This window comes from Pleurodeles waltl, chromosome 10 (genome assembly GCF_031143425.1).
Source record: "Pleurodeles waltl isolate 20211129_DDA chromosome 10, aPleWal1.hap1.20221129, whole genome shotgun sequence".
Taxonomy (NCBI): domain Eukaryota; kingdom Metazoa; phylum Chordata; class Amphibia; order Caudata; family Salamandridae; genus Pleurodeles; species Pleurodeles waltl.
Window position 1 is genome coordinate 78,934,420 of NC_090449.1, and position 21,757 is coordinate 78,956,176.

The 21,757-nt window shown below is 45.2% G+C and overlaps 1 protein-coding gene across 1 annotated transcript in view; it reads left to right on the top strand.

Annotated features, from left to right (window-relative positions):
* Nucleotides 1–21,757, top strand: part of MEIOB (meiosis specific with OB-fold) — a 564,292-nt gene that overhangs the window by 11,653 nt on the left and 530,882 nt on the right. The window contains exon 3 of the mRNA XM_069212275.1: nt 6,307–6,379. Coding sequence (XP_069068376.1) covers nt 6,307–6,379 — 73 coding nt within the window. The remainder of the gene's footprint in view (nt 1–6,306; nt 6,380–21,757) is intronic.

Below are 21,757 nucleotides of genomic sequence, written 5' to 3' on the forward strand. Positions count from 1 at the left end.
TGTGGTATCTGCATCAAACTGGGGCTTTGGGCACTGGATAGTGGACAAGCATGCTATAGGGGCAATGGTTAGGAATTAACAAGACCACACTCATTGGAACATTAAGATTTTCCTCCCACTCTTAGGGGGAATAGATGCTTATTGCTCCCTGCGTGGACACTGGAGTGAAGGATATTCTACTTGAGCGGTGTGTGTTTAAATGATTGATCCCTTCCAAATCCCATTATTTAGACTTGGATAAAAATGCTCATCTTAGATGCCAACAACAAAAAGAAACGATTCACGCTCAACCTCTGTTCCTACAATAATTGCCCAGTGTCACACGATCTGTGACACATATTACACCACATCATTCCTTAGTAAATATTTATTTTCATTCACATATGTATGTCATATCTTGTTTATCCTTCTGCTCATTACATAGTACACAATTATCTCATAGTCAAAATAAATTTACAAAACTCACTATATACACTCCAACACATGTGAAATGCTCATAGTAGACTTAGTATTAGATTGCTGATCTGTGCCTTACTGTGTTTTCGAGTGACATGCCAAAACACAATGAGAGAGAAAGACATCAAAGCTTCTGCAAGTGTAAAGTGTTACAAAAGTGGATAGGAAGAATCCTTGGACAATGAAGAGCTGAAAAGGGATAAACAATCCCTCCTTAAATCCACCAAGGCACTCACAGTAAACTGCCTACAAAACAGTATGTGGCATATGCGCTGTAGGGAACACAGCATTTTAAGAATCGTTTGGTGCATACTGAGCAGGTATCAAGGCTATCATCCTCATTAAAGAGTCTAGAAGACTAGTACAGTCCTCTCAACCAGTATGCCCTGTTTCAAGCAGACTGACTGCCCTTCTTCATGATTTCCAGTACTCCATATGAATGGAGCTCTGGTAATTCCCTGAGGTAGGGCCTTCTGAATAAATAAAATAATTCTCGATCTAAAAATCAGAACACTGTTTGAAGCTGAGTTTCTTTTCTGGGGATGATATCTGAGTTTTTGAAGCACTGTTTCTAAGGGTCATCCATATTCACAGTCAGAATTGAGGTTTGTTCACAAAGGGATGTGGAGCTCATACATAGAGGGGGCAAAGAGTGTAATAACTTGTGCCTTGGACTTTTCAACATCCTTGCAACGCTGTTTAGAAAAGTAGCTATTCTTCCACAGCATAGTAACTGCTTTGTTCATTCAAGACATCGTCAAGAATCACTGAAGACTAGAAAGATCGTACCCTGCCTGAAATAACCATCATGGATCTGCACAATGTTGCCAGTTTCTGACTAATCACATACTTATACTTTAAAATAGTCATATCCTATATCCTTTTAATCACTGACCATTACCAGGTAAGCTAATCCTGCTTGACCATGATTGATATCTCGGCAGCCTTTGACACTTAAGTCCTAAAAACATTATGGAAATATGCTTTGGATTCTTGAATGACATATTTAGGTGATCCCACACTAGCTATCTAACATGAATCTGGATTGATTTACACCTCAGTTTGCTACAATTAATAAATAGCGCTAATTCACCTTTGACACTCGTCTTAGTTCAAAACACACATTGCTTGTATGCTATTAACTTTCTTTGCTTCAACTTTCTCCCTCTAACAAAAGTCATAACAACTATGTAAGCCCTGGTCCTCTCTCGCTTGAACATTGACAACAACCCTCTCAAACCTATCTCTGTTCCTACACTGCCTTCTTTAAAAGGTATACTTGTTGAAGCACTTCTTCAACTCTGTGATCATTGTTAAGGCCCTTGCAGGTTCTTCTCTGGCCTCAGGTTCACCAACAGGAACCCTTCCTTCCCATTCTTCTATGTGTCTTTGTCATGACTGGGGCTATAATCGGAATCTAAGCATATTGGCCCAAGCCTCCCTGAAGTCTAGGACACTTCATACTTATCTAATACCCACAAGTACTTAAAATCAGTCCCTGGGAAACAAGAGTGAGGAGGAACGGAAAGGGAGAACACTTGTTGTATGGATCCCTTGTCACCACCTGAAAGCAAAATGTACACGCATTTTATGTCTGAACATTCTTTGAAAATAAGTAACTGGGAAGTCAAATACAACCATTTGGGGCCATATTTATACTTTTTGACGCAAAACTGCGCTAACGCAGTTTTGCGCCCAAAAAATTAGCGCCGGCTAACGCCATTCTGAAGCGCCATGCGGGCGCCGTATTTATTGAATGGCGTTAGCCGGCGTTAGCCGACCGGCGCTGCCTGGTGTGCGTGAAAAAAAACGACGTACACCAGGCAGCGCCGGCGTAGGGAAAAATGGCGTTTGGGCGTCCAAAAATGGGGCAAGTCAGGCTGAGGCAAAAAAAATCGTCTTAACCCGATTTGCGCCATTTTTTTTGGCGCCCAGACGCCATTAACATGACTCCTGTCTTAGCAAAGACAGGAGTCATGCCCCCTTGCCCAATGGCCATGCCCAGGGGACTTATGTCCCCTGGGCATGGTCATTGGGCATAGTGGCATGTAGGGGGGCACAAATCAGGCCCCCCTATGCCACAAATTTTTTTTAAAAAAAAAATACTTACCACAACTTACCTTTTCTTCCCTGGGATGGGTCCCTCCATCCTTGGGTGTCCTCCTGGGGTGGGCAAGGGTGGCAGGGGGTGTCCTTGGGGGCAGGGGAGGGCACCTCTGGGCTCATTCTGAGCCCACAGGTCCCTTAACGCCTGCCCTGACCCAGGCGTTAAAAAGAGGCGCAAATGCGGGGTTTTTTGCCCCGCCCACTCCCGGGCGTCATTTTTGCCCGGGAGTATAAATACCACGCACATGCCTGGGAGTCATTTTTTAAGACGGGAACGCCTACCTTGCATATCATTAACGCAAGGAAGGTGTTCACGCCAAAAAATTACGTTAACTCCATGAACTTTGGCGCTAGACGCGTCTAACGCCAAAGTATAAATATGGAGTTAGTTTTGCGTCGAATTTGCGTCGAAAAAAACGACGCAAATTCGGCGCAAACGGAGTATAAATATGCCCCTTGATGTTTTACTCACTACCTGGAGGTAGCAGGACAGCTTTGCCAACAGGTTGAAGTCAGAGGTTCAAGGAAGAGAGAAGCAGAGGGAGGTACAGAGCAACAGCGCAATGATTCCTACCCAGTGAAGCAACCTGCAGGAATGCAAGAAAATAAAGGAGCAAACGGAAAGGGAGTCGGTACAAACTGGAATGGGGAGCAAGTAAGCCCACCAGCACACACAGTTGCCCCGTAAAGTCTGATTTAGACTACAAGCGTATATAGTGTTCTGCCTATTGTGACATTGAAGGCGGGGCCTGGTTACCACCTTGCTTTGATCTGATCATACTCCCTACACTGTGAACATTCACCACCATGGAATTATTTGAATCGTAATACTAGCAAACATGCTTCTGCAATATCCATCTCCCTGGCAAACTACAGATGTCATGTCACTCTTTGGTTTCTGATTCTCCCTTGGATCCACAACCCCAAGATCTGCTCTGACAAGTGCTGACAATCCTCTACTGTGGCTTATACGGCTCTGGCCTTTCTAGCTATACAAATAGGGATCATGCTTGAGAATAGTTGCAATCTATGGAAAATCCCCAGTTCACTAGTAGGGGATTTCCATGTATAGTCATAAGTGCTGAATAGTTTCACCCACCTGCTGGGACTCACAAGCACTTTTCTCAAATTGTCTTCTTAAGTGTTGATTTTCCCCTTTCTTCAGGAAGGCCTGCAAAGTCACTTAAGAATGTCATTATGCAACCTAAAGGAGAGGCTACAGAGGCCACAATTCTTCATCTTGCTTGCTTCAAAAAGGGCATAAAAAGTAGATCTACATTCAAATGCATGAATACTTTGAAGATTTCACAGAAAAAATCTTTCACAAACCTTTTTGTAATATTAAATAAGGATGAAGGAATGCAGGGCAGTGTAGCCCATAGGCTGCCATTATACAGAAAGAAAAGGAGACTGTGCCTTTAAGAACAGTTGGTCCTCCCATATCCCATCATGCAAGAGGCAGTTACCGCAGTTCTTTTTTCCGGCTCATGCTGACAAGACCCTGAAGCATTGAGCTCCATCCACTTACTTATAGGTTTTTTCATAAAATTTTCTAGTAAAACATTATTGACAACACTTTGACTCAATGGTTTTCATCTTACCCGACTATTTTCTGTCATTTTCTGTGAAATCCTGACAGAAATTTAAGGTATTTTTCCATCCAAATACCTTCACTTTTTGACAAGTGTCCTCGCTGTGGCAGGAAGAAGGCCAAAACAGATCCAACCAAGGTCTGTATTATCTGCCTTCCATCATCACATGTACCTGATGCCTGTGACATCTGTAAAACCTTTTCCAGGTGCACTCTGCGTGACAGACCCACCTTTCTTACACCCACTGTAATGCCTTCCGTGAACAAAGGCATACCTTTCATGGTAGCCCACACCCAGATCATATGAGGAATGATACTCCTATCAATTCATAGTAAGAGAATGGCATCTGAAGGAGGCTTTTAGTACAAGAGATGGGAGCAAATGTTCAGAAAGGTTGAGATTTTTCTTTTACTCTGAGGGATCGAGTGGCTGGCTATTTGCAGGAGGTTTAGGAGAGGGATAAACCCAAGCAATGCTTAAGGCTGCCATTTTGTCTGCCTCACAAGACAAAGGGGCCCACACTGTGACAAGGGATGCTCTCCTGCTGGTTGGTGCATCTTTTCTATTGTGAAAGAGTGTGGAAAATCCCCAGAGCAGAGAGCGATTCCCTCGTCTGGAAGAACACTGCATACCAGTGGTAACTGGGCATTTGACTGTAGGCCTGATTGGACAAGGGTGAGAAGCCTTAGTACCTTTTGTACCCATAGTGAGTTGTTCCAGAAAAGTTCCCTTAAAATATGGGGGCTTTTGGAGCACCAAGGAAAATATTATTGTACTTGTCCTGAATGTTGAGAGTTTGAAATTTTCCATCTTTGGAGGACAGGTTAAAGGTGCCAAATGTACCTGATAAAAACACAGCTTTCTCAGCTACATCTTCTTAGTTTTCTGTATTCGTTTACTTTTCCCATGAAGTTCAAGGCTCCAAGCTGACCATGAAAAAAGGTTGCAGCTTAAAGTTTTGGCCTGCTAGCGAAGTCCTTAGCTAAAATGCTTGAAGGTGAGAAGGTACCTGGATGAAGATCATACCTTTGTGAGGTATCTTGCTTTGAGGCTTTTGCCAGCAGGACCACATAAATTTGTTTTTTAACCTCGGGAAACGCTCCTTGACTCAAGTGGTGTAACGAAAAATGAGGGACCCCCCCTGCAAAGTACCTGGAAGGGCTCCCCTCACCCTGGACACAGTCAGGGTCCTGCTTCCCATTAACATTGTACTGTGCTGAGGAGTCCCCGTGGAGCTCGGGTCTCTCCCTGCAACATGGGGGCTGCGGGGACCTTTGTTACGCCACTGCATGACTCATGCTTTTCACCTGGTACTACTCATAATTTTCAACTTCCATAAAATGGATGTCAGCAGGGTAAATTATGGAATGGATGAAGCAAGAACTATTACCCAACCTCAGCCTACTACCGGCTGGCCCCAAGGGGTGGCTAATGGCCCAGTGCTCCTCAAGTCTAGAGTCAGGCGAACCTGCAGCCTGCATCCTTCCATGCTCGTTGTAGGCCTTGGATGTGGCTGGGATCTTGGCACCACATTGACTTGAATTGGATTTTAGTTTATGCTGTAGCTTAGAGAATGTTTTTTGATATTTTAATATATCCAGTAGTTAACATTTTTATGTCATGTTGAGGATTAAATTGTGCTCCTTCCAACAAATCGATTTGGAAATTAACCTCCTAAATATTACATATTTTAATGTGCTTTTTGAATTGCTATTCATGTACCAGGCACGATTTTCTCTGAGGAAAGTCTTGCTGCTTCGTTACAGAAACCACATTACCTATTAGTAACTAAAAGTATATATTTTGTTACTTGTTCTGAGCTTTGCTCCAGCATCGATCAGTACTGCAGCCTCTTTCTTCATTACTGTAAAACTGGTTTTATACAGAGCCCAATCATCACCTCTCTCATCACAATCCATAAACGTAATGTCATAGCATCTTCAAAAGACATGCAACTGCAGATAGTTAGTGGTCATAATGCTGTCGTCTTTTTCTGTCAAAACAAAAAAGGCCTTATAAAACATGTAATGAGTTGACATGGAATTACTTTTTATTTCTTGTAATTGTTTCGTTTACCTTTGCCAAGATTTATAATGCAGCTAGTCAGGCGATAAGGTAAGTCTCACACTTATAATGATGTGATGTTTTTCAGTTGTAATTGAAAATCCTTTAGTACAGACGAAAGATGCAGAAAAAGAAGAAAGGTTTAATCCAACAACACCAAGGTAATTCTACTAAAACGTTAATAGTGATGTGTTAAGAAACAGATACATTGCTGTGTTATTCAAATCGCTACCCATGAATAGCTTTGGCTAAGTTGTTATCAACCAATTTAAACGGATGTTTACACTAGGTTGAAGAAGAGCTGAATACGCTTTTGCCTGTGCCGATCTCTCAATAGGTTTCACAAGTACTCACAGACAACAGAAACGCTGATTCCTTTATAAGAGTAACGAAGTCTGCGTGTGCGTGTTTGTGAGTGAATAAATAAATATAATATTGATCTATCAGTTTCGAATATTCAGTCTGTTCACTTGAGGTATACATCAGTAAACTGTTCTGATCAAAGGATTTGATCAGTCTCCATAAGGCTCCAAAGATCGCCTTTGGCATGTAAATAGACGCATAACTAAATAAATCTGACCAGTGGCTCTTGTCAGTCGCCACAAACTCCACTCAAAGGTCACCACTTGGTACCCTATATGCTATAACTATATTACAACCAAATGTGGTGCATGCTTTCTTTAGTTACAAATATCACATTCACGTCGTGTATTCTCTGTGTTTGTGTCTGTTGGAGATACCAATCAGCATCCTAAAGGCGATCCTTTGGAGCCTTATGGAGACTGACCAGAGCCATTGAAAAGAACTGTTTACAAAGGAGTCTGGGGCCCTCATTATGACTTTGGCGGTCTATTCCGTAGACTACCGAAGTCATCGCTACCATTTGACCGCCAGTGTTATGGCTGCTGGCTGCTCTCTGCCACTATTTGGCGGGAAAGCTGCCAGCAGCCATATTGGTGGTCGGCGGTCTAGTGGAGCTTGCTCCGCCGCCACGTCACCACAACACTGCCCGCTGTATTACAACATTGTAAATGGCGTGACTGTGTTGTGTTGGCGGGGCGCTGGCGGCAGAGCAAGCGCTGTGGACCCTGTTCCCTCCCAGACGACCACCAGGTAAGGTGATCGTCTGACGAGGGGACAGTGTTGTGTGCGTGAATGGAGGTGTATGTGTGAGTGGAGGGGGTGGGGGGTGTTGTGTGTATTTTTGTGCATGTGTGCAAGTGCCTGTGTGCTTGTGTGAATGCCTGTCTGTGGGGGGTGGGGGGGGCAGGGTGTTGGGGCCGTGTGTGCATGTGTGTGTGAATGAGGGAGCGTGGATGTATGCGTGTATGTAAGTGTGATGTATGTGTGTATCAGGGGGGTCAGTATGGGGATCGGGGCGGAAGAGGGCAGTACGGGGATCGGGAGGGAAGGGGGGGTCTGTACATGGACTGGGGCAGCATCACTGCTTGGGGGGTGGGGGCTTCTGATGGGGTCAGGAGTGGGGGGGGCCTCGTACATGAAGGGGGGGGTTGGGGAGTCCTGTTGTGGCGACAGGAATTAGTATTCCTGTCGCCAGTATCCTTACCGCTGGGGATTTCCTGGCAGGGCTGCCCCCACCAAATCTCTGGCTGTAAGAATACTCATAATACCGCAGGTGGTGTTAGGTGGACCGCCGAGTTGAAGGTGCTAAACCTTCAGCCAGGTGGTCTCACCGCCCTGGCAGTACAGGGGGTGAACTGGCTGTGATGCAACCACTTTACTGCTGTGGTCATAATTTGGTGGTTCTGCACTGCCACACTGTTGGCAGCCTGACCTCAACCGCATGCGTGGCGGGGCAGGACCACCAATGTCATAATGACCACCTGTGTGTCTCCATATGGTGCCCTAAGAAAGACCTTCTTCCATTATCGATTGTCACGTTGAGTTTTTGGGGTCGAAACGTCGAAACAAAAAGGTCGGCACCATACTAGTGACTGGAAAATAATGAATTGACTCATGTAATGAAGCATTTGAAACTGATGTATCCCTTTGAATGGGTAGACTGAATGATGAAAACTGATTGATCAATATTGTATATATGTATTAACATGCACTTCTTTACTGCATGAGCACCTTTTACACTATGCACGGAGCACCTCCCTGTGCTATGTTGCTTCTTTAGTGGAATCAACTATTTAAATACAGTATACCTCTTGTAAATGAAAAAGCTTTTCTACTGTCTCTGTGTATATGCTAATCCTTTCCAAAACACTTAGGGCTTGTGGGAGGATTATACATTACGGACTCCTCATAAATTCTTAAATATCGAAAATAGAATCACACTTTTAGCCATGTATTGTAACTAACCCAGGATCTGAGGAACACATCGTGACCCCATAATTTGTTAGACTCTTAACAGTGGCTTTTAATACTGAGGTATTCGTAGGACAGGCCGCCCTGACATTATGTAGTCTTGAGTTTCAAACTTGTTTGGAAAGTGGCTGTATGTGCTGCAAACAAATACTATCACCATGTGCTGTGTAGAGATTCTGCACAAAGTTTTAAACACACAACAGCAACGGGCCAAGGCCTTGATAATGACTGATTTGATCTTGGTGAACATGTTTTGCATGCATAAAGTAGCTACCCTAGAAATGAAGATTGCAACTACATGAGTGGTCAGTTTGGGTGATCACATTGAAAAGTCACAGGAATCTGTGAGTATCCAAAGAGTGCAAGGTCATTACATTATTACTAAATTCAATGCTAATCAGTGAAAACAGTGAAAAGCGAACATCATGTGCAGTGAAAAGGCAGAAGGTGCAGATTGTACCGTCTTTGCCATTTCCAATCAACGTCTTAATAAAACAGAGATTAGAAGGTTTTGTGTGACCATGCACACCAAGGAAATTAGTGATTGCATTTGAGCAAGCAATGAATAATGGCAAAGTGCTCGTATTTTAATTGGACTACTGTACTTTTTTTATTTTGACACCCGAAACATCTAAATTTCACTAAAAGTGCATTTTACAAATGCATCTAAGCAAAAAGAAACATTCACATTGTGTTTGACAATAAAAATGGCGAAGAGAAACGGAAATGTGCACAGAAAAGCATTTATTATGAAAGAGGCTTCTAGCCGCAGATTCCTCACCTTTTGAATATTCCCCAGGCCTCAGCCTGGATGCAGAAACTTCTCAGTAGTACCTCAACACACCATCAGGTGGTGCTGTGCGGCTCCCTACTGACAGTGTTCCACTTTGGAAATTATGCTCGGTGCCCATAGAGGTGCCACCACTGTACGCTAGGGTGACCACCTGGCATTGAGGCAAATTCTGGACAGGACTGTAAAAAATTCAGGACAATGGGTCAAAATTCAGGACAAAAATTCAGGACAAAGGGTCAAAATTCAGGACAAAAATTCAAGAACAAACGTCAGTTTTACAGACACACGCAAGAGAGGCCATGCCTCACTATGTTGTCAGTGCATTTATTTACTCTTTTTTAACATAGCACTATTTATTCACTGTGGACCTTTTGTGATTGCCTCCTGGTATGCTACATTCAGGTGTCACATTACGTCCTTGTTCAGTAGTAAATTAATGCCCTTCAGTACTGCGGCAAGGCCATCACCTCTACCCAAATCTACCCGATCTTTCCTGAAGAGAAAGTAACAGCAACATTTTGATTATGTTTCTGAACATTTTAAAACCCCTGGCAAACAGTCTGGGAAACTTAAGGTAATTAACCTTATGCTAGTTTAAAAAATTGAACAAAAACATCTGGCTTACCCCAACCGCACATGGACTTTCAACCTATTTTTTTTTTTAAAGAGGCAGGGCAGATGGTGTGGGTGACAGTCTCACACCTAATGTCAGGATGTGATGTACCCATAACTGGTCTGTAGTCTCACTGCACTAGAGTGTATGCCTGGGACTCTACATTTATCTCAGAAATGGGAGCCCGGACTACCAATCAAAGATAATAAAAGAGGAGGATGAAATCGAGATCAAATGGGAGATCCACGGCAAGTAATTCTAAGGGTTGTTGCTAAAAACTGTATAAATAAAGAAGAGAAGAACAAGGTGGGACGATTCCTAAAATCAGACAAGATGGGTCCACCAAGACTATTTGAAGGTATTGGGTACCTGGGGAGTTGTCTCTGCACACAGGAGCGAAACAGAAGGGGCACTGTCAAGTGGTTGAACAAGCAACACCCATCCACCTTGGCAAACTCTTCTGGTGCAATGGTCCGCTGTTAGTGCTTTTGAAGGGTGAGCAGGGGCCAGACCCCTTGCAAGGTTGTGCAAGGCAATTGCCCACTTTGTCCATGTCTTTATATGGTTTTGAAATTGAGCAAAAGCCAAACTAGAGATCTGGGTTATCCCTAAGTGTCAAGTACACATAGAATCTTCAAAATATTTGGGATGTATATTGCACAAACACAATTTACAGATTTTAAAATGTAATTAGTGTTTCTTTAACATATGGCACTGTTTTCGCCTTCATATACAATTAGATCTCAGATTGAACTGGGAACCAGTTACCTTTTGATACCTATGGCCAGATGTAGCAAAGGTTTAGCGACTCGCAAACGGCGAAAAACGCTGTTTGCGACTCGCTAAAGCCACTTTGCTATGTCGAAATACATTTTGCGAGTCGGAACCGACTCGCAAAATGCATTTCCGACTCGCAAATAGGAAGGGGTGTTCCCTTCCTATTTGCGACTCGCAATGCGATGTAATTCCATTTGCGACCGCGAATGCGGTCGCAAATGGACTCGCAGTTACCATCCACTTGAAGAGGATGGTAACCCAGTCACAAACGGGAAGGGGTCCCAATGGGACCCCTTCCCCTTTGTGTCTGGCATTAGAAATAATTTTTCAGAGCAGGCAGTGATCCAGTTTTCCACTACCTGCCCTGAAAAATACCAAAACTAAAGGTTTCAGTTTATTTTTCAAAGTGCAGCTCGTTTTCCTTTAAGGAAAACGGGTTGCAGTTTGAAAAAAAAAAAACTGCTTTATTTAAAAGCAGTCACAGACATGGAGGTCTGCTGACTACAGCAGGCCTCCATCCCCATGAGTGCCCTGAATCGCTATGGGGTCGCAAATTGCGACCCACCTCATTAATATTAATGAGGTGGGTCTTTGCAACCCCATCGCGACTCGCAGACGGTGTCTGAGACACTGTACTGCATAGCAAATTGCGAGTTGCAATTTGCGAGTCAGAAGGACTCGCAAATTGCAACTCGCAATTTGCCACCTACCTACATCTGGCCCCTAGTGATTAATATCTACCATTCTTACACTGATTTCCAGGATGAGAATTTCGGCAGAGCGAACAGTCCCTCCAAGCCCAGTTTGTGTTTTGGTCTTCTCTTCTGCTTTCTGTAAAGGCCACGTGGCACTAGTGAGGATGGTGTGCTACCCCAACAATAGTATTATTTTGCAAACCTTCCCCTGCTCGTCCTTCATTCCTTCTTCAGACAGGCCATTCATCTGATTTGGTCACTGCGGTGCCATTCGGAGCTCTTTCCATTCTAAAGCTAACTGTGACTGCGGGTGGATTAGGTCTTCTGGACTTCGAATGCTATTATTCAGCTGCACAGGTCCAATGGCTGGCTCACTGGCTTTCTGCCCAACTCCCTGCATGAGATGGGGTTTACCAGTAAAGACTTTTAAGGAAGGCTTAATGCACTGCTCATTGTTTCCTACTGACCATTCTACAGATCACCATCCGAGGTTATCATGCATGGCTTTCTCTTGCCTTGCCAGAACCTGTAAACTCACTGACACGAAGAAACCTTATGCTCCTGCACTACCTTTGCTAAGCCTTCCCACTCGCACAGGATGGCTGTGCTCAGAGCAACTCCATCAGTGGCATGTTGCAGGTATCTTAAAATTGGGGAATTTGTTTCTGAACAGTGAGCTACTAAATTCCCAAACCCTTGTGGCAGACTACCATCTTCACCCCGGTCAACTCCTTACTTACAACCACCTTCAATAATCATTAAATGCCCTATTTCATGTCTGCCACCTAGCACTAACCCTACAAGAGGTGTGCCAGAAGCTCTGTACCATGGGAAATGATGGCAAACTGATAGAATGGGTGTACAGACCTATCCTGCAACATGGAAACCACTCCAGGTCTTCTCGTCATACTACCTGGGTGATTGATGTAGCCAAACCTCTGCAAGAAATGGACTAAAATACTGGACTTTCCCCACAAAGTATCCCACAGCTGTCACTTTAAGTAAATTCATAGTGCTTCCTTGTGAATGCATTCTGCCCGATGCTTGCCATTGGCCTTGTGGTTTGTAACTCACAATTTGCTGCTTTCAATTTGCTGGCTTTATTTGTTTTAGGCTATGCAGCTTGAATTCGTCCCTTGCCTTGCCAAAACCTTATTTACAGTATCCTGCAGAGAGTTCCCTTTCTGTAAACTGGCCTGTAAATCTTGTTCTTGTCTTATCATATTTGCTGTGCATTCAAAGAACAAAGTCAAATGTCAGGCTCTGTCTTCGGTGGGAACTTAGTGTTTACTTTCCTTTCTCTGACTTCAAAGTGAGAGGATTTATGCGACAATCTTGCAGGATACTGGGGTTAGGAAAGAGTTTTTTCTATCACATGACAACATTTAAATAAACTTCAGAATATATCAGAATTAGAAGTACAAGTCAAGCACATTTTTGTTAATTCTGAACTGTGCTGGAAACAAATACCTTTACATGATTAAAACAAATCATTGTATTGGGTGATGCAATTTCCACACATCATCATCTGTGCACAGTATAGTTTGATTTGAAAAACTGTATATCTGTGCAAATGTAATGGCCATTTCAATCAAAAATGTGTTGTCTGTAATGGCAGTGTGTTAGCATATCATCCATACTGCACTCCACTCTGCTCTGCACCACTACACGCCACTGCACCCTACTCTGTATCACTCTACTTTACTCCACTCCATGCCACTGCACTCTTCTCCATTCGGAACCACTCCACATTATGCCACTACACTCTATGCTACTTCACACTATGCCTCTCTACTCTACTCTGTACCACTCTACTCTATGCCACTGCACTTTACGCCTCTCTACACCACTGCGCTCTGCTCGTCTGCACGCCATACCACACTCCAGTCTAGGCAACACCAATCTAATCCGCACAACTCCACTCTCTGCCACTCTGCAACACTGCACTGTACGGCACTGCACTCTAAGCTAATGCACTCTATGCTAATGCACTTTACTCTGTAACACTCAACTCTATGCCCCTGCACTCTACATCAATACACTGTACATCACTCTAATCTACTCTGCACCTCTGCACTCTATGCCACAGCACTCTACAATACTTTACTCTATGCCATCACACTCTATGCCACTTTATGCAACTCCCCTCTAACCTGCACATCTCCACTCTAAGCCACCTCACTCTACTGTGAAATAATCTACTTTATGCCACTGCACTCTGTGCCACTGTATTCTATGCCACTGCACTCTACCCTGCACTTCTCCAGTCTATGCAAATGCACTCAACTCTGAAACAATCTATTCTACGCCACTGTACTCTATACAACTCTGACCACTGCACTCTAGTTCAATGCTCTCTACACCACTACAAGCTGACAATCTGCAACACTGCACTGGCCGCCACTATACTCTACACCACTCTGCTCTGTACTACTGCATTCTGCACCAATATACTCTATTCCACTGCATTCTATGCCTCTCTACTCTGCCCAAATGCCACTCTATGCAACTGCACTCTACACCAGTGCACTCTAAACAACTGCACTGTATGCCACTGCCCTTTACTCTGCACTACTGTACTCTATGCCACTGTTCTCTGTACCACTCTACACCACTGCACTCTATGCCACATGAGTCTACTCTGCACTCTATGACACTGCACCACTCTGCATTACTGCACTCTCTGCTACTCTATTGTATGCCACTCTACTCCACTGCACTCTATGTAACTCTACCCCATGCCACTCTATGCCACTGCACTCTGCGCCAATGCACTCTAAACAACTGCACTGTACGCCACTGCCCTCTACCCTGTACCAGTGTACTCTACGCCACTGCTCTCTGTGCCACTCTACTCCACTCTACATCACTGCACTGACACTCTACTCTACAGCGTTGCACTCTCCACCACTGTACTATACACCAATGTACTATGTACTACTGCATTCTATGCTACTGCACTCTATACCACTCTAATCTGCATCACTCCACTCTACAGCACTTTGCTCTACTCTGCACCACTCTACACTACGCCACTGCACTCCCTGCAACGTGAGTCTACTCTGCAATCTATGCCACTGCACCACTTTACATTACAGCTCTCTCTGCCACTCTATTCTATGCCACTCTACTCCACTGCACTCTATGCCACTCTACTCTGTCCCACGCCACTGCACTCTAAACCACTGCACTCTACGTTAACGCACTCTAAACAACTGCACTGTACCCCACTGCACTGTACTTTGCACCACTGGGCTCTACGCCACTGCTCCTATGCTACTCTACTCCACTCCACACCACTATGCCACTAACTTTAAGCCATGCTGAACAGCAGCTACTCTGGTGTATAACATGGCTAATGGCTAAAACACATTAGCAAAGCCAATAACTCTTTCGTAGATGAGACCTATTGCATTGCCAATGTTTGTTAGTACTATGAGGTACCGAAGTACCTGAAAGAACTGTGAAAAATACAATTCTCTTCCAGGGGATCCTCATCAATAGTCATAAACATTGAATATTCCCGCCCTTGTGCGGGGACCCCGGAGCATATATAAAATACACACATATTATACATGTGTAAAAACAGCAATGCAGGCTATAATGTTAAAGCAGGCTAAAATGCTTTATTTCTATGAAGTTTTTATTTTATTTTATTTTTTTATATATTATAAAATTACAATAGAGAATTAATATCTACCTAAGCCCCCAAAACTGGGCTTAGGGAAGTAAGCAGCAGTAAACTCTAGAGAAAAAGAGAAAAAACTACATTGAAAAACAATAGAGCATTCTTAGCCAATAGGCTGCATGTAGGTTAACACAGGAGAACCATAAAAACTTTGGCACCGTGCCTTTAAGACCCTGAGCACCTCCAGTATCCCACCATGCCTCAGGGGTGAAGGAAAGGTGACAGTTGGTTCACAGTTAGGTCAGTTCTTTTTTCCGGCTTCTTCTGAGAGGATCCTGGAGCATTGAGCTCTGTTTTTCTGAGTTTTTTCTCAGAAAAATCCTTTAAAAAGCGTTTTTTCCTGTTTCATTCGACAGATAACATCTTTGTCTGTGTTTGGCACTTTTTTCCTGACAGAAAAATGCCTTCATTTTTTGTCAAATGCCCTTCTTGTGGGAAGAAGAAGGCCCAGTCAGACCCACACTCTCTTTGTATTGTGTGCCTGCCTCAGAGTCACTGCCCTGACACTTGCAAGCACTGCAAGAATATGTCAAAGAGGACTCTGAAGGACAGAGAGAAGATCAGGCTACATGGGCTTCATGAGAGGCAGAAAACATCGTCCTCCTCTCTTCCCAGGCAACCAGCAGGCCATTCTCAGGAGAGAATGGCTAGGTCGACGTCAGCAGGTAGGAAAGTACCTGTTTGTTCCCCGTCGACGCTGCCACCGTCTCACCGGCATAGATCGCCGTCGACGGCGAAAGACCCGACGTCGAAGGATACGACGTCGAGGGAACACCATCGCAGGGGCAGATCTCCGTCGACGGCAGCCCGCCGATCGACGTCGAGCCATCGCCGGCGTGCCCGGTCGCCGCCAAAGGCCGTACGCCCCCCGACGTCAAGAGGCGCGACGTCGAAATCGCCACGACGGCATGAGAGACATCCGCCGTCGACCTCCCACCGCTCCACGTCGAGGCACACAGCGGCGAGTAGGTCGAGGTCCAAAGATCGCCGTTCGACGTCGAGACACTCTACGTGGAGACACTCAACGTCGAGGCAAGAGCAACCGATGGGGCGCCCTTCGACGTCGACACAGCCATCGACGTCAACACAGGTTTTACCTGTCCCGCAGGGAGTAGAACATCGCCCTTCGCCACCAGACAAGGCCGCACCATCTCCTGTGGTCTCCATACCGAGCGACTCATCTCGGTCAAGAGCGGCATCATCGGGGCATGTTTCGCCCATCAACCTATCTCCAAGATGGCTAGAGAGCCTTAACAGACCAGCAGCCTCCCCGGATTTGCAGTATTCGCGAATGTACTCGCCTACTGCCTCCCTTCCAAGAACGCCATCACCGACAGCAAGGGCAGGACGGGCTCGTTCTGTTCCTCGTCAACCGACCGTGAGACCTGGGCGCTCTGCTACAGCGTCTCGCAGCAGGTCTCGTTCTCATCGGCGATCCAGGTCTCGTTCACGAAGAAGATCACCCTCTTGGTCGTCTTCAGGATCATCTGTCGGGCGTTACTCCCCCACCCTAACAGATTCTCCACCTGCTAGGGTCTCACCGGTGGATGACATTACGACGTTTAACGAGGTACTGTTAAGGGGAGCGCAGAAATTAAACATAGAGGTTCCAGAGCCATCTACCTCCTCGTCAGTCATCTTCGAGACTCTGCAGCATAGATCAGCGTCAAAAAAGCAACTGCCTCTAGTGCCTGGTTTGTTGCAGCCAACCATGGACACTTTTCTGGCCACAGCTACGCTCAAATCTGCCCCGGCTAGGATTCTGAAAAAATATAAGGCTCCCGAACAGGACCCTTTGTTCCTAAGAAAGGATCTGCCACCGGACTCTGTGATATTGGCCACAGCCCGAAAAACCCACTCTGTGGCATCATCCTCCACGGTCCCCCCGGATAAAGAGAGCAGGCATCTAGACTCTCTGGGGAGAAAGATGTGCGGTACGGCAGCTTCGGCAATGAAAGTCTCCAGTGCTTCTGCACTCCTGGGCAGGTATGACCGTTCTCTGTGGGACTCCCTCAATAGATTCACAGAGAAATTGCCCAGAGAAGACAGACAAGATTTTCAAGAGATCTTGCAGGAGGGATGCCTGGTATCCAACCAGGTTATCAGCGCGGCGGCAGATGGGGCGGATCTAGCTGCACATGGGTATGCACATGGAATCTGTGCAAGAAGGTCTTCCTGGCTGAGGCTGACTGGGTTAAAACAAGAAGCACAACAGCGCATCCTGAATCTCCCATTCGCCGGGAACTCGCTGTTCGGTACCCATGCAGACGAGGAAATGGCCCGCATGAAGACCGAGGTGGACACCATGAGGGCCGTAGGCCTGGAAAGGAAGAAAGATTTCAGGAGAAGGTACAGGCCTTATGACAGGCGCCCTTTCCAGCAGAGGGTTCAATCCCCTCACTGGTCCCAGAGGCCACAACAACGACAGGGACGCCCTCTTTTTCAACGAAGGAACACAAGGGAGCGAGGGTCAAGTAGACCTCAGCAGTCCACACCGAAAGCGCCGGCCAAACAATGAGATCTCTCTTCCCTCGACACTGTACACCACTCCGGTGGGGGGAAGTATTGCAGGTTATCTTCACGAGTGGCACTCTATCACAAGAGACAAATGGGTGCTCAATATTGTCGAAAATGGCTACTCTCTTCTTTTCAAACAGCCTCCACCACACTTGCCACCAGCCAAATACAATCCATCTCATCTCAGCCTGCTGCGCAAAGAGGCTCTCGCCCTCTTACAAAAGAATGCCATAGAAAGGGTTCCACCTGCGCACAGAGGAAAGGGGGTTTACTCCCGTTATTTTCTGGTGGCGAAAAAGGGCCGAGAGGGCGTCTTCAGACCAATTCTGGACTAACGGCTGCTGAACAAATACATAAGAAAACAGAAGTTCAGGATGCTAGCGCTTCACCAGATTTTCCCTCAACTACATCAGGGAGACTGGATGTGCTCCATCGACCTGCAGGATGCATATTTTCACATCCCAATAGCTCCCAAGCATCGGAAATTCTTGCGCTTCCAAGTAGCGTCATAGCATTATCAGTTCAGAGTTCTACCATTTGGCCTGAAATCTGCCCCACGCGTCTTCTCGAAATGTATGGCGGTGGTAGCAGCACATCTTCGAAAACAAAAGATATTCATCTACCCATACCTAGACGACTGGTTACTGAAGGCTTCTTCTCCGGAGCAGGCGAGAAGCCATCGGGACATTGTGCTCAGGGTTTGCAAGTCTCTAGGTCTTCAGGTCAATTCCCAAAAGTCAACATTGATTCCAACACAGAACCTTCACTACCTGGGAGCTATAATAAACACAGAACTCCAAAGAGTGTATCCTTTGGAGGAACGACTATCCTCAATAGACAGGAAGTGTCAGGACCTGTTGAAAGCCAACGCACCTACGGCACGTCAGGTGACATCGCTGCTGGGCTCCATGGCATCATGCATCTTCATTGTCCCAAATGCCAGACTGCACATGAGGCCTCTCCAAGAGGCATTGGAGAGCAACTGGAGCCAAAGGACAGGTCGCTGGGAGGAGAGAGTGCGACTACCGGCAGCGGCACTTCAGTCATTGAAATGGTGGATGCACAGACCTCACCTGTCAATAGGTGCTCCGTTTCACCAGGTAGTTCCATCCGACACTCTCGTAACGGATGCGTCTCTTCAGGGATGGGGGGCTCATCTGGGTCCCCTTCAAGCTCAAGGCCTGTGGTCAGACAAGGAAAAGCAGTACCACATCAATCTGCTGGAACTCAGAGCGGTCCATCTGGCTCTCAAGTCTTTCACACCATTGATTCAGGGGAAAACTCTCCTGATACAAACGGACAATACAACCACGATGTATTATTTGAACAAACAGGGGGGAACGAGATCCCTACCCCTATCTCGAGAGTCCCAAACGATATGGCATTGGCTCCTGGCCAGAGGAATGTCACTTACAGCGGTTCACCTGCCAGGACAACAAAACGTGGAAGCAGATTTCCTGAGCAGACACCTAGAGGACGCACACGATTGGGTCCTACACGGCGAAGTCATCGAATACATCTTCGCTCAATGGGGTCGACTTCAATTGGATCTCTTCGCAGACAAAGTAAACAAGAAATGCCCAGACTTCGCATCCAGGTTCTACCGTCCAGGATCTCGAGGGAATGCCCTGTTGATCGACTGGTCAGGGATATTTCTCTACGCCTTTCCACCGATTCCCCTCATACCGGCAGTGATCAACAAACTTTACAGATCCAGAACCAGAATGATTCTCATAGCACCACAATGGCCCCGTCAATTCTGGTACACAGATCTCCTCAACCTATCCGAAAAACCTCACAGGAGGCTGCCGTGCAGACCGGATCTTCTGAGCAGAATGGAGGGCAGGATTCTGCATCCCAACCTACCCTCTCTGAGCTTAACAGCATGGCTCCTGAATTCCTGCAGTATGGGCCCCTATGGCTCTCACAGGAGTGTATGAACATCTTGAAAGACTCCAAACGACCTTTCACGCGGCGTTCTTACGCTTTTAAGTGGAAAAGATTCTACATATGGTGCTGTCAACAAGGCCAGAACCCCATACGGGCTCAGGAGGATGTCATACTGTCCTATTTACTTCATCTGGCAAAGTCCGGTCTGCAGGTATCATCCATTAAGGTACATTTGTTTGCCATTACAGCCTATCGTAAGTCACCTTCTCAGGAATCCTTCTTTATGAAACCTGTAGTCAAGGATTTCTTAGAAGGTTTGAAAAAAGTTTTTCCGCCCATTTGGAGACCATCTCCTCCATGGGAACTGAACATAGTATTGTCAAAACTTATGGGCCCTCCTTTTGAGCCTATACACAAGGCCTCTTTACAACACCTTACGTGGAAGACAGCTTTTTTGGTGGCCATTACTTCGGCGAGGAGGGTCAGCAAAATTCAGGCTTTGTCTTCCAAAGAACCGTACACGGTTTTTCACGACAATAGAGTGGTTCTGCGAACTCACCCATCTTTCCTTTCAAAAGTGGTGTCAGAATTCCATATCAATCAGACTATATCTTTACCAACTTTCTTTCCCAATACGGAGACTCCGGCAGAGAAAGCATTGCACTCCTTAGACTTGAAAAAAGTGCTGAAATTTTATTTGGATAAAACAAAATCGATTAGACATTCCAACCGATTGTTTGTAAATTATGGTCATTTGAGGACAGGAGAGGCAGCATCTAAACGAACTATATCAAGATGGATAGTTTCTTGTATTGTTAATACTTACCAGCTGGCTAATAAACAATTACTAGCTAGGCCTAAAGCGCATTCCACAAGGGGAAAAGCGACTACTGCTGCCCTCCTTAACAATGTTCCAATAGCTGAGATTTGTAAGGCTGCTACATGGAAGTCTGTACATACGTTTACTAGACATTACTGTTTGGACTCAGATGCAAGAGCGGATGCCCAAGTGGGGCAGGCCTCTCTGAGAAATTTATTTGCATAACATGTATCTATTCCTGCACTTCTATTAGACAGTCCGCAGAGTTTAGGGATGGGCTTGCTAATCTATTCAATGTTTATGACTATTGATGAGGATCCCCTGGAAGAGAAGGATAAGTTACTTACCTGTAAATCCTAGTTCTCCTCCAGGGGTATCCTCATCAAAGTCATAAACAACCCACCCTCCTCCCCGGACTCACGTCTCCTAGAAGTGCAGGACAGACTGTTTTTCGAATCAGTTACACAGATTGTCACCGTAAAAAAGTACTGACCTAACTGTGAACCAACTGTCACCTTTCCTTCACCCCTGAGGCATGGTGGGATACTGGAGGTGCTCAGGGTCTTAAAGGCACGGTGCCAAAGTTTTTATGGTTCTCCTGTGTTAACCTGCATGCAGCCTATTGGCTAAGAATCCTCTATTGTTTTTCAATGTAGTTTTTTCTCTTTTTCTCTAGAGTTTACTGTTGCTTACTTCCCTAAGCCCAGTTTTGGGGGCTTAGGTAGATATTTATTCTCTATTGTAATTTTATAATATATAAAAAAAAAAATTAAAAAAAAACTTCATAGAAATAAAGCATTTTAGCCTGCTTTAACATTATAGCCTGCATTGCTGTTTTTACACATGTATAATATGTGTGTATTTTATATATGCTCCGGGGTCCCCGCACAAGGGCGGGAATATTCAATGTTTATGACTTTGATGAGGATACCCCTGGAAGAGAACTAGGATTTACAGGTAAGTAACTTATCCTTACATCATAATAAAGGCTGCTAAAAAATGCGCAAATACATTTCGGTTAAATTAAAAAAAAAGTGCTTCTCAAATACAGATTTGAATAATATACAGTTTATATCTAGTACTAAAAAAATGTATAACACTCCATTAAAACCACACACTCCACAGCTCACCTTGGAACACCATTACAATACCTCTCTAAAATAAATATATTTGCCACCAGAAAACTTCAAGTGACTCCTTTTAGTAAAGTCAATGCAGGTTTTCAAGCCCCTTTGTATTTGCAGATTTACCAGTTGGGCACATTTGCATGTCTTTAGGGAAGGAGACCCCCTGGCAAGAAGGTCTGATTCTGATCTGTCTGCCCCTCCCTCGGAGCACAGGAGACTCCTGGCACACGAGACTCCCTGGCTTCCAGTCTGGCTGGGGAAACTGATCTGTCCCTAATTTCGCCC